At 38.5% G+C, this 14,236-nt stretch overlaps 1 protein-coding gene across 6 annotated transcripts in view; it reads right to left on the minus strand.

The window, feature by feature from the left end:
• Positions 1-14,236, minus strand: part of ANKS1B (ankyrin repeat and sterile alpha motif domain containing 1B) — a 444,690-nt gene that overhangs the window by 164,091 nt on the left and 266,363 nt on the right. For all 6 annotated transcript variants that reach the window (XM_086750799.1, XM_086750791.1, XM_086750814.1 and 3 more), the window contains one exon: positions 8,046-8,144. In XM_086750799.1, coding sequence (XP_086606925.1) covers positions 8,046-8,144 — 99 coding nt within the window. The remainder of the gene's footprint in view (positions 1-8,045; positions 8,145-14,236) is intronic.

Below are 14,236 nucleotides of genomic sequence, written 5' to 3' on the forward strand. Positions count from 1 at the left end.
CCCTCAAAAAAAATAAACAGGCCCACATCTAGAAGACTGAAAAGACCTCCTAGTTCTTCACCAGTGTTGTAGTTTAACTCCAGTCAGCAACCATATAACACGCAGCCACTTGCTCCCCCCACCCCTTCCCAGGGTGATGGGGGAGAGAATTGGAAAGAAAGAAAAACTTGTGGGTTGAGATAAAGACAGTTTACTAGGACAGCAAAGGAAGAGATAATAATAATATTGGTAATGGTAATAATAATAAAAATATAGGGACAATAAAAATATACAAAACAAATTATGCACAATTTCTCACCACTCGATGACCCGACAACCAATACAGCCCATCCCAAGCAGCGATCATGGAACAGAACTGAGAGCAAACTCAGAACAATCCCAAGAGAGAGAAAGTAAGAGAGCTGCCCACTGGCCAACCTGCCTCGTATACTGAGCATGACATCTATGATATGGAATACTTCCTTTTGCCAGTCTGGGTCAACTGTACTGGCTATACCCCTTCCAGCTTCTTGTACCTGCGCATTAGCAAAACCTGGGAAGCTGAGAAAAGTCTTTGATCTCTTAGTAACAAGTAATAACATCAGTGTATTATCAACATTCTTCACATACCAAATCCCATAATAAATCCAAAACACAGCAGCTACTGGGAAGAAAATTAGCTCCATCCCAGCTGAAACCAGGACAATTAGATGCAATGTTTGGGACAAGGGAAGAACAGGTCTCATACAGTTTACTGAGGATGATGTATGCAATTGTTCAGGACATTTCAATTACATATAATGGAATCTTAAGAAGACCTAAATTTGGAATTTGTGGACTAAGTGGAAGCTATAGCCTTTGATTTCAAGAGTTTCTATCAACATAATTTCTAAAAGCAGTCCCAAGGGTATTTGTTGGCAGTTCAGTGCATACAGTGAGAGCTTTACAGGCATGGATATTAGCACAGACTGATATCTCCAAAGTAAAACTTTCACCCTTTGCTGGATCCTGAGTAGCTCTGCCTGTTTCACTTTAGATAACATGCTATCAACAGCACCTTTAGTTTTTTATCCCACTCAAGGGTTGAACTACTGGTGATCTTTTTTGGCCCAACAGTACTATGGCTTGGTGCCATAGTATGATTTAAAATAATCTACTTTTCATTTGTTTGTTTTGCAGAAGAGTCTGGGTACATACTATCCAGCTTTATTTTTGGAGGAAAGTAAACCCCAAGACCAGCACCAGTCACGTACCAAATACATTTCAACCCCTGACAGGGATACAAAGATCTGAATCAAGTGGTTCACAACCTTACCACCTTCAATGGTAATGCAAACACATGCACACATCAACCAAATGGTGGAGGTACACCTTTGTATTTGCTGTCAACTGCCTTTAACTCTTCATGACTCACATAATTTCCTTCCTTGTTGGTTTTTTTTCTGATTTAATTGCCTCATTTTCTGTTGCCTAGCTCAGAACTGTGTGCTGAATTTCTTGTTGCTTCTATAATGATTTTATTATCATCCACCTTTTACTAATGATATTTTTTTGTGATGGGCAGAAAACCCATCAGCCTTCTCATCAGCCACACAGACCAGTTTCTGTCATTGCTAGTCCACAGTGGGCTGTGCCAGTCCTCAGGAAAATGTTTATCTCATTAGTCACTTTGATTTTTAGCTTTTGTTTAATGCTGGATGTCTTCCTAGCAACTGGGGGTGGGCAGCACTGATTATGAGGCATCGGCTATTCATTGCACTTCTGGAGGCCACCTTGGTGCCTCTCTGGGGACCTTTCAACCTCTGCATGTGAGACAGCTACAAAAAAACTTGGCCACGGCACGCTGTGCAGATAGAGATCGTTTCTAAGACTGAAGAGGTACAGCTGGGGACCTGCTGGGGCACAATGCCTTGAATACCATGTACTAACAGCCCATCATAAGACTGAAAGGGGAGAGTCATTCTCTGAATGCAGTGTTTCAATCAAAGGCATAGGCACAGGGCAGATAAATAATTTCTCTTGATAGATGAAAAGTGGGAGGGAATTGGACAAAAGCTCTTATCTCACTGGAGGAGGGGGAGGAGGACATAGAGAAGGATTTCTTGTTGAGATTGAGAGGGAACATAGAAAAGTACGCTCTGAACTAGTCAGCCCTGAATCTCTAGCTGTCTTGGAGTCTTACCCCTCCCACCTCACCAGCCATCTTCTAGAAGTTCCAACTGGATTTTTTTTTTTTAATAGCGAAATGGCCTACATAGTTTGCAGAGGCACTGGAGACAGAAGTCAACAGCCACACCAGTAGGCAGGATAAATATGTCTGTTAACTCTGTGCCAATATATCTGTTAACTCAGTGCCATTGAGGCTCAGAGGCCATGAAGACATCTCTGCTCCCTTTGTGTGGAGGTCGGAGTGGGGATAGAAATTCAATGACACAAGAAGACATAGATCCATTTCTTTGTAATCTTCCCATTTGAAGCACTGCAAAAGACATTCAGTGTTGATCACATTTTCCTTGTCTTACTCCAGTCACTCCTGGTTGGTCTTCCCCTTCATCTGGGAAGGTGCAGCAGCCTGGAGACAAGCTCTATCCTTGATGCTCTCAGAAGATTCAAAGAGAACAGAGGGCCATGCTTATGGGTTGTGAAGAAACTGGTCTTTGCTATTTCAGTCTGTTAAAAAGTTAAAAAGACTTAACTGTGTCCTCACAGGGGCTGTGCAGAACACGGCCTAAAACAACAGTTTGGGAAACACTGGAAATGTTTGTGTCTAGTGTGCCATGCAGCCTTCTGTCTTGCAGGTAGATGGTGAAAGCCATAGCGTCCTTTCACACAACACGTGACAGAGTTACAGTTAAACTGGGTACTTGCACCATTTCTGGATACGTATGGTCTCATGACCTGGTGATGCAGAGGGTGCATAGCATTTCCCATGAGGCAGGCAGTATCCAGATGATGCTAGCACTACTGCTGCCTGCAGAGAAGATGCTAGTGTCCCTCTGAATCCGGTGGTGGAATTATGGGTATTGGAAGTCCTTTTGATGACTGAAAATACGTTCCTAAATATGACTCAACAAGTAAAGGTGCAGGACAATTGAGTTATAGGCTTTTTGGTTTATAGCTGCCTGTGAACAGGTTGCAGATGGGAATGTGGATCCCATCCGTGGCCCTTACGGCGCTCATGAGCACACGAAAAGTGAAGGCCTGGGGCAGAAGAGCCACACCAGCAAATACTCCTGGAAAGTAATTCTCCGTGTCTTCTTTCTCGGACAAAAGGATGTGCAGAAAGTCTAAGTAAGCTCATTCAGGTTGTCATCCTAGTTTAGTTGCCATAGAAAGAGAATAGCACTTCCTCTCTTACAGCGTATTTCCTTGCCCGCTGACTATTCTCAGAGCCAGCAGTAGGGATTGAGGAGTCAACTACAAATAATAAAGTATAAAAGAAGCAGGAACAGAAAAAATACTTACTGTATGGGCAGTGGTGGCAGAACCTGTGACATACTACTGTTACCTACATGATATAGATAAATGACAGCATGTCATGTCTACAGTGGCTCACTGATAGGCTCAGTTAAGAAGGAAAATGTGAGACTGCTTTCATCAGACAGTTCTGAAGCACGTGCATGGAGGGGACATTTGACCTATGGGACCGGCTTAAAGCTACTCTGAAGTAAACACTCTGAACTGCAGCATAGATGTATCTAACTGCCTTGTTTTACTGATCCATTCCTATAGTGTTGCTGTACTTAAATAATGTAGACCATGTTTTTGTATTTCAGAGTTGGAAAGTTAATGTGTTATGCTGGATTCTGACACTTTTTTTCTGTCTTTATGGTTAAAAGTCTTATAAGCAGTGCAATAAGCAGGTGAACAGCCTCCTTCCAAGTCAGAAAAGTAATTCCCAGGGGCATTAGAAAGAGGAGAAACAGCAGGGTAGAAAGTATTTCCTTTGAATTCTGTTTTTCTTCTTCACTTCCAGCAGACCAGAACCAAGGAATCATAGCTAGAAAGGGTCATAAACGTTATGATATACACTTTGTAGCATCTCCTAGTTTGGACATTGTCTTAAGGAATGGAAGTCAGAATTATCTACCTGTTAGCTATTGTGAACGGGAGAGAATTAAACACCGGGATTCAAATCAGCTTGCTAAGCTCAGGGATGTCTAAGCCAATAGCAATACAGCAATAGCAAACATATGACCTGGTCTTTCTCTGTTACATACACAGCATAGTTAATGTGTACATGCACAGTGGTTCTGTTTTCCTAAATGGCAGACTTACTGTGCTTGCACAAAGGAGTGTTACATATGAGTAACAGATCCAGCACTTTTTGGAAGCAGAGCTTTACTGCTCATGTCACACTGCTCACAGAGAGCATGTGCTCATAGCCTGCTCATATCCTACTTGTCTGGCCCTGCAAAGCACCCAGGAAAGAGGCTGCCTGCCTGCACACCACTGCTGTAAGATTCCCAAACTTGCTTTATGCTGGGACCTCTCCATGCAGGAGGGAAAAAGCTGCATAGTTTAGAATAGCTCTGAAGTGAGGCGAAAGCTGCTTTCAGCTAACATCTTTCTTCCATCTGTCAAACGAGAGAATGTGTTCCCATTATGCGCTGGGAGAAGAAGCCATACACTGAGCATCCCACACACAAAAAAAATCCTTTTTCTTGTCCAAGTTCTCAGATAAGCTAGGATAATTCTTATTTTCAAAAATGCTTTAGCTTTTTAAAGAATTTTTTTTGTTATATCCTGCACAAAATTAGTTTCTCAATATTATTTTTTTTCTCAAGTTCTTGTACTTGCAACTTCAGCATCTTTTTAGACATTGTCTCTACCTCTCAACATGTCTGAAATTCCTTTTTAATAAAACATATAAAATCCTTCTCCAAATATTTATTGATTTCATTCTTTTCACACAAAAAATCTTAAATGCAGTATCCAACTCTGCTATGAAATTTGCTTTAAGAAGGATGTAATGTATAAAATATTTCCATTTCAAGAATTAGCTTTACAAATGGTATTTCTACTGGAGTGTCTTAACCTTATCTAATAATAATAAGCCATAAAGTGCTCTAGTTAATATTAACATGAAATTTGAATAACTTAAATTACATCAGTGTGAGACAAGAATTTGGGCTACTAGCTCTAATTCAACAAAAATAAAGACTATTTTGAAAAGCAGAAATCTAACGGAAAGATTTCAACTCTGCCTATCTCTTACAAACATACCAGTTTACCCTCTTATGAAACATTCTCCTCAAATACAGAATTATCTGGGAAAAATATTTTAAGAAATCTCGGTAAACATCCCTTTTTATACTAGTTAAACACTGCATAAGAAACTGCAAGGATAAATTCATCTATATTTGGACACACGTGGGTTTTTTTTCCTATTTAAAACTACTTAAAGCTCTAGAAAGTGGTTCCCAAACAGGCCACTGATGTTTGAAATACAGAAATTCATCACTCTTTAGGAAGCCAGCAATTATGAGTAAAAAAGGACAGTCTTTCTTTTCAGCCACTAAATGCCTGTTGCATTTTCAGGCTGCAGAGATGGATATTGATGAGAATAACCAAGAGAGTATTTTAAAATCTCGACAATAGATTTGTTGCTTGATTTTCACTCTCTAAACTTATTCAATACTGCCTGAGTATACAGCTCTAAGCAAGTGTTGTACCATGGATTTTTTTAAAGCACTCAACTTCCATGTCAAAATCTGAGTGAAAAAGTATCACAAGACAGGAAATATTAGCAGTAAAACTAAAAATAACATCGTCAGCAATGTTAAGTACTAAAACACAAGAAGTCATCAAGTTTTAAATTAAATGAGGAACAGAAAAGATGTACATGTTCAAAACAAACAAACAAAAATAATTTTAATCTAATGAGATTCAAATTAGTGAGACTGCAATTATTGTTTGAGATCTTAAAATATTTAGATGGTATGCACTATTTTGGATGCATGATGACAGACCAGAACTTATCAACAAACAAGTAGGTATACAGAAATGTTTCACGGTTCCTTGCAGGATGTGAAAGTTTTTTAGATCTTTGGCAAACTGTTTTGAATACAGCAAGGGTGGGTTACGTTAGATAAGACTTACCATGATCCCAAGTTTTGGGCTCCAAAACTATTCCGACAGCTATGTCTTCAAGAGAACTTGGTTTTGAATTGGAAATTATGTATTTTTACTATGTAAGCTCTCCTGTGTTGCTGAGTCATTTAAGTGAAGAAATGTGATGCACAGCTTCAGCTTTCAAGTGTCTTTGTTTTGGTGTAACATTCTTGCACCAAAGAGACATTAAAAACGTGGTCCTTAAGGACTGTTTTTTTCTTGCTTAACAGGGAAGCTGCTAAAGACTAAGTCACTATTATTCAGCCCATGCTTCAAGTCGTTCTGTGTTATTTAATTATGTTTGGCTCAGAAGATGTTGATTCTTCCACGTAACTTCATAACCAGCTTGTTCTCAACTTGTTTTAAGAGTGTCTCTAGATCTTGGTTCTGTCCTCCTTTCTCACATTAAGCACATTTCAAAAATACCTCAGTTGGACTTTTAAGACAGAATTTGGTCTCAGCATTAGTACACTCTCCAAAAGCAGACACTACTTACAATGTTTTCATAAACACTAGTAACTGCAGATAGTGCTAAAGTTATGATATACTAAAAATTCATTCATTATTTTTGAAAAATTTAAACAAGAATACAAAAAAAAAAAGTTGATCTCTCTAAGAAGTGTAAAAACAGAAGGATATTTCATCAGCTATGAGCAGGGATTTACCAGGGATTAAGACTACAAAATTATATTTGAAGGATAGCATTGCTGAAAAATTCATCAATTCATAATTAAACCTTAAATATCTATTGTAATTCATCTAATGCTACTTTTATATACCCTACTACTTGTACCTTTTATCTCACTTGTCTAATATGGTATGTGGAATATTGTTGGTTTTAATAACCTTTGATGTTTCAGTGTACAGACTACTATTGTAGTATATATGGATTGACTAACACATCCAGATACAGAAATTGTTCACAACTACTTTTTCCCATACAAAAGAAACCCTTGTTCTCTCATCCAATAAGCCATGATGCATCAAAAAGCCTCTTCCAGCAATGTCAGCCTCATGCTCTAGACTGAAAAGTCCTTTAATAACTCTTCTCATTCTCCAGTATTATCAAACTGCAAGAGAACTAATCTCTATTTACCTCAATTATTGTACATATGCTGCTTCCATAACACTCCATGCACCTTACATTAGGTTTTATTCCTGCTCTAGTATCTTGCACTAAGTATTTACGTCACATGTGGCTGCCTTCTGAGCCTTACTGGTGTCTATTTCTCCTCATTCATTCTCCTTATACAGATTTCCAAAATCAAATAGTAAGTTTTCATGCTAGGTGCACTCTCTCTTGTGTTTGGAATGCTAGTAATAGCCTCCACTGATATATTCTGGTTCACAAAATGTAAGAACAATCCCTTTCTATCACAGATTTAAAAATCTACAGTTTAAATAAGCTGGCACCAAAAATGATTGGAAAAATGACTGCAAGTTATTCTGTCCACAGCTGAGAAGCAAAATTAATGTAGATGGTAACAAATCAAATATGAAGCCTGCAGGAAGTCTCTTCATCTTACATGAAAGGTAGGTATTAGGAAAACAATGTTTCATCCAATGCTTTTAAGAATACTTATAGAAGGGCAAAGTACTTGCAGGCCAGTTGCTATATAAGGACAAACATCTGGGATTCACTGACAACCTTATTTACACATCTGTAATGACAGTCTATAAACAGATTGAAAAGCCAAAAATAATTAAAATAGATTCTAAACAGTCATCACTTCAAATTACAGATTGTACTGTCCTTTGCTTTCTTTGTCAATTACATCTGTACAAAGTGGGTCCAATGTAACGACATTACTTTATGCCACATTTGCATATGCAAAAAGCATGTCTACAAAAACAGTAGAGTGTTAGGTTCATCTCCATTCAAAACAGTGTTTTAAATAATGTGAAAGCCATAGGTATTAGTTCCCTCACTTGGATAATAACAGAAACTATACCTTTGGGAGAAGCTGGATTGCTTGGAGTATTCTCTGTCTGTGTCCAGAGTTAAGGATTCCTATTTCCAAGAGATCCTGGTCCTCCATTACATTGCTTCCCTAAAAATGGAAAAAAAAAAGGTAGAATGAAAATGAGAAAATAGCAGATGCCTTCAATAGCCTGAAACAAGGCCTTCTGTTGCACTTAAAAGAGAACACTTTGTTTAACTTACAGTATCTGACAGGAATAATAAAATACTGACTACGGATTCATTTTCACAATGACAAAATACGGTGGAAGACACTTGAACTCATGGACAATTACTATACCGCTGGCAGCACTGCCAGTGGAGAAATTGTAGCTCTCACTCAAGCCAAATACCAGATGTGAACCTTCCTTCACTTGACTGGAACCAAGGACACGACTACAGAAATGTTCAGAAATACTTCGATCTTTCATTCCTGTCCTACCTCACCCAGCTATATATGACGTTCATTTTTCTCCAGACTTAGCACAGAAAAAGATGAACAGTGTGGATGAGGATAAAATTATTTAGCTCCTTGTTAGTAAAACGATGAAGAAACCAAAGATGGGGAGTGGTATCAACAAACCCCATGCAGTCGCCACCCCCCTGAATTTAACTGTACCGGTGCAGTCCTAACTTTACCCAACGCTGCTCTTAGCTCCCTGCTTGCGGGCAGGCCAAATAACTCCTAACATGCAAAAAGCTGAAAAAGACCATCTGTTCAAAAACCACACAAAATACGAGCCCACAAAAGTCCATAAAATAAGACTCCACAATTCAAGCCTCTATTCGTGGGAGTTGCTACCAGTAGGAGAGGTCCTATAGCTCCACAAACAGGGCAATATGACTCCTAAGTTCAAGGAGTCTGACACCACCTAGACAGTAAGTTCAGTATTTGAAGGGTGAGGTACTTCATTAGCTTGCAGTGGCTGTTGTGAATCACAGGAGGCACAACAGTAGCTCAAAAAGGGAACTGCAGCCAGGGATCAAATCAAGATGGTACAAAGTAGGCTGGCAATCTTGTATTGCTTTCTTAGACTATCTCATTTCAGAAAAAAAAAAGGCAGGGTTTGGTGGTTCTTTTTTTAAATTTCATTTTAAGAAAGCTTCTATTACAGTTGTGAACAAAACCTGCAAAAAACAGATGACCTGTCTGTCCTCTTATCCTTGCTGGAGTCTCATGACACCAATTTGGTAGAGGCAAGGATTCTTATTATTTGTACTCATTTAACATTGTCATGAAACAGGCTTTAAGTGAGCAAATCCATGAAAAGCTCATCTCCACCTTTCCATTTGGCTCACTGCTTCTGACTCAGTAGAGCTCTTAAGCAGCAGCAAAATGAAAAGCTAATAGGTGCCTTACAGAACATGCTTAATACTTCGCTGAATCAGGGCTTAATAATGGCTATGAATTCTTTCTGAATATCAAATCTCCTGTCCCGCAGCAACATAGCTTTCTTTCAAAAAGCACACTGGAATATGCAACACTTCACCCTCTTCAGCTGCTAAATCTTCACTCTTTTCAGATGGACTGATTAGTTTACAGATGTACTCTTGAGGACTCTCAAGTGCTACTCTGCAGAGTATCCTGCAAAATCTAGGGGAGGTCTTTTTAAGGCAATCACAGAAACTTTGCAAAGCTATTACATTTAAAATTATATTTCCCAGTAAGTGGTATGATTTAAGACTACAAGTCTGCAAATCATATCCTGAAAGAATTTGTGTGCAGCATTGAAAACAGGGGCAGGCAGAGACCTGCTCTACAGGGAGAAGCTGTGCAATCATGCTGGTTTAAGTAGATCACACGGTGCAAGAGCGGGCGCAGCACAAGCTGTGCAAACAGTAATAGTGATGAGGTGGGGTTAATACCTCCTTCATCCCCCTGGTAAACATATACAAAATATAATTTCCCCTTTCTTCCTTTCTCCTGTAAATAACCTAAAGGAGGCTGTAAACTTAGAGGAAGAACTGGGGATAAAACCCCTGCATTTCAGGGTGGATTCTCCAGCTGCTGGAAATAGCTAGCATAAATGGATTCAAGCAAACTGAGCCAACAGAGGATCCAATCCAAAACAAAGACTACACATTTTCATTCATTTTAATAGATGCAGCTATTTTGTTTACAGCTATTGCTTTCACTTCATTTCACTGTTTTTCAAATTTCACCTTTAATCCCTGCATGATGTTTACACACAATCACATTCATCATAGAGCTACTACACACTGTTTACTGGTGTCAGTAACCTTGGCATCCATCTTCAAATATTGCAATGTTTAAAACCCAATTCAACTAACACTTAGGCACAGGAAAAAGCCTGTCTATTTGCACAAAGTTGTTGCATAGCAGAAACAGTATTATTTTATTGATTCTTTACTATTGATTTTTCCTTGTATATTAGTTCATATATTTCTTTGCAGTTGGTATTATATATTTTTTAAAGTATGCCAAGGTTAAAAAATCAAATATTTAAAAGTCAGGAAAGCTTGGAATTCATGTTGCTTCCTTGTCCTTGTCTGAGAAGGCAACAACCTGGTCTTTCAGTGTGCTCAGGTTTTGCAGCTTCTCCTGTATGTTACCATCAGTGTCAACAATAGCAGACACTCATCCCTCCTGTAAAACAAACCTGATTGTCTCCTGCCATGGAGCTAAACCAGTTCTTCATCTTTCCACATAAGCAAATCAGGAAACGTTAGATACTCAGTATTTACCCACTATTGCTTAACATAGAGGAGTAAATTGATAGTAGTTTAAAGCTGCTGTCTGCCTTGCAGACATGTCTTTTCAAAGAAAGAAACAGTCCCCCTTATTCCTATCTCCTTGGTGTCTGCTCCCCTCCTCCCCTTAATCCCAGTCCCTGATTCTTTTTTTTTACCTCTCCTTGTGCTCCTCCAGTCTCCTTCCATAAGCTCCTATGTTGAGAGTGAGGAGAACCTCACTTTCTTCTGCAGCAGATCAGAGACAAAAGGAGAAATTCTCTCCCTGCTCTTAGCTGCCATGTAGACTTTTACTATAAGCTGGGCCAAATTTAACCTCAATTAACTTTACAGACATGACATGGTAAATGTAATTAAAATGAATATTAATGCAAAAATGTCTTTTCACATTATTTCAGCCTTAAAAGTAGCTGAGGTATGTTAGCTGAAACACCAAAAATAAATTATTCCAGTAGACACCTACAGAATTTGAGTCCAAAGATTTAACTTTGATATGCTTATATACAGAACAGGTTCTTACAACAGGAAATATAGGACAGCAATCTTTACTGGGGTTATTGTGCTTTTATTATGTAATATAAAAATAAGAGGCTTTGTGATATTGTAGTTTCTTAAGTTCATAGGAAAATTGAGTTGCAAGGAAAACTTTCTTCTTGGAATTAAATCAATAAGAATATATCAAAATTGCTTATACTAGGACAGCTTCAGATCTCATTCACTCTGGCTTACACGGTTGAAGTTCCGGTCTTGTTAATGCATAAGAGATAACCTTGCTTACAGAAAGATTTTTGAAGTTCCAGTTAAGAAAGAGTGTAGCTGCCCCCTGCCCCCTCCTCCCCCCGAGATTTTTGCTTCTGCACAACTCTCAGGAACAGAATCTTTTTCTCTGTAAGCACATACAGGAAGCCAATCTTCTGAGTAGTAGTTTCACAGAACAGTTGGGCTCAAGAAGGAAGGAAAAACTACTCTGCCTGTAGGAGACTGGAGGCATATAGAAAACAACACAATTTAAAAAACCCAGAAATTTTGCCAAAAATCTGAGATAGTTCCTATAAATAAGTTCAGAACAAAATACATCATGGTATGCCATGAGATAAAGATTTTACTGGCATTTATTTGGTTTCCACACAAAATCACCCCTGGCACTTTCCACCTGAAATTAATATAGCATTTCTCAAAAATGCTGAGTTAGACCTTTATAACAGATTTCAAATCTGTTACACAGATTTGCACAGCTACACACATACAGAACCTTTAGAAAACAATTTAATCTGGAATATGTCAGATTTATAGAAAAAAATTACTCTCTCTATTAAAAATAGTTTGATTTTGATACATTAAACAGCTCAAAGGAGCTCTAAAATCCAATCAAAGCAAAAGATTCATAAACTTTACTATCAAAAGAGAACAACTTTCAAGGTCCTTAAAAAAAAACAAACAAGAAAAAAAGATTAATACACATTCTACATTCCGTAGGAACAAAAACATTTTGAAGGTTTGTCCCTGATGATAAGAAAAGATGGTGATTAGTATAACATATATTTTCTGTGCATGAAACTTATGGTGAAAATTCCAATGCCTGGTTCTGTCATCTAAGTAAAATAAAAATGGTACAGAAGCTTTAAAACATCACTAGACTTATCTGAAAACTCAACCACTGACATTGGAAGAGATGGGGTGTGGGGAACAAACAACCTGGATTTACTTTTTTTGGTCTTATTCTTTCTCTTCACCTTGGCTAATAGATTGAAAGTCTGATAAAGGTTGGAGAGAGGCTTCATAGATTTTCATTGCAAAGTTCTGGAAAAAATACCTCAATTGTGAGGTAAATGCATATGCATCATTTTATGTAAATTCAGAAAAAAATGGCTGAAAAAAAGAGAAAGAAAAAAATTAATTTTGCATTTGAAGCTTTTTTCTCTCTTACAAAAGAAAAAAATGTTATGTAAGAAATAGAAGATTTGGGAGAGTTCTGGCTATAGGCTGGCAATACCAAGTAATCCAGCTTTTTCTATGCTCAACTATGTCAGCTATAGGAGGAAAAGTACTGAATTTGGTACCTAAAGCTGTGTAAGAGCTGCTACGCACCAGGCTGAGTAGAACTCATTTGCTGACCAGTCATTATTGAGATCAAGTTCAACTGGAGATGCCAAGTGCTACTGGAAGTCGCAACAACTTCTGGTAACATTTTTATGCTTTTGGTGTATTGAAATTGGTTTGCCCAAGAGTAGAGTTGGTGTGGGTAAGGGAATGATGACTTCTGAGGTAAATACTGTATTGATGGTGTAGCACTGGTGGTTGCATCACTCTAGGTGCTTGGGGGCCACTGTACGCTCTACTTTGCCCTCTCCTAGCCATCCATCTAGTGATCTGCTGCACCATCATCATGTATTTGCACTGAATCTCACCCTGGCTGATTGAGACCTGACACTGCAGGAGCACATCTGGGAGAATCTGAAGAGAACTGGGGCAACCGCCCTCATACTTGGGTTTTCAGGGTTGCTGGAAATGTGACTTGACACAGGAAAGAAAAAAGACAATTTGGGAGGTGGTAGTTAGCTGAGGTATCTGACAGTACCATCATTCCTGCCACTCAGATAAAAGAGGTGGGAGCAGGGTGGGCGCAGAGAGGAATGTTCTTCCATTACACAAGCTTGGAAACTGAAGTCAGAGATAGAAAACTTAGACCAATAGCATCAACGAGCTCTATGTTTCCTTATGCCTTCCACCCCAAATGCATAAACTGGGAAGGAAGGGAGCAGGCATCTGGTACCAATGGGAACAAGGGCCGTTGTGAAGCACATCCTCAACACTTAAAACGGCCCCCTCTTCATTCTGAATTGCTTTGCTTCTCGCCCACCTAATCCTAATATCCTTCCAAACTGCATCCCCTTGAAATTGTTGGCATCTAAAGTGTCCTCCAGCTGGGAATGAATTAAAGACATCTCACAAAATGGTGAAGGACACATCGAATAACAAGGACTTTCCTTTGCATTGTCTAAATCATATGCCAGAAGAATCATAACAACATAGCTTTTCCACAAGGTAAAAAAGTTTATTTCTTAGAGACTTGCAAGAAGTGACTAGAGAAATGTAGCTTTCAATAATGTAAACTGCTTCTTATTAGTGCAAAAATTTCAGGCAATGTATCACACATTTCATTTCCAAATAAGAACTGGCAAATGACCAGAATTTAGCAAGCTTCAGTATGAGTGAAAAGGTTGCCTCTCACTAGTATTGCTACTGTTAACATGAAAACAAGATCTGTAAGAATGATTATTGAGTGAAATGCTTAACTTGTACTTTGAGGTCAGAAAGATTTATCAGATTCCTGGAGATACTGCAGAAATTGTTATTTCACCTACAAACCTGACAAGTCTATGTTAGAAAAATCCCCTGCAAAAGCATGACATTTTGCCTTGGGGAAAAAGAGATTGTTTATAAAATAAGTTAGGAAGAAAGAACCAAGCA

This window comes from Chlamydotis macqueenii, chromosome 1 (assembly GCF_036417535.1).
Source record: "Chlamydotis macqueenii isolate bChlMac1 chromosome 1, bChlMac1.mat, whole genome shotgun sequence".
Lineage (NCBI taxonomy): Eukaryota > Metazoa > Chordata > Aves > Otidiformes > Otididae > Chlamydotis > Chlamydotis macqueenii.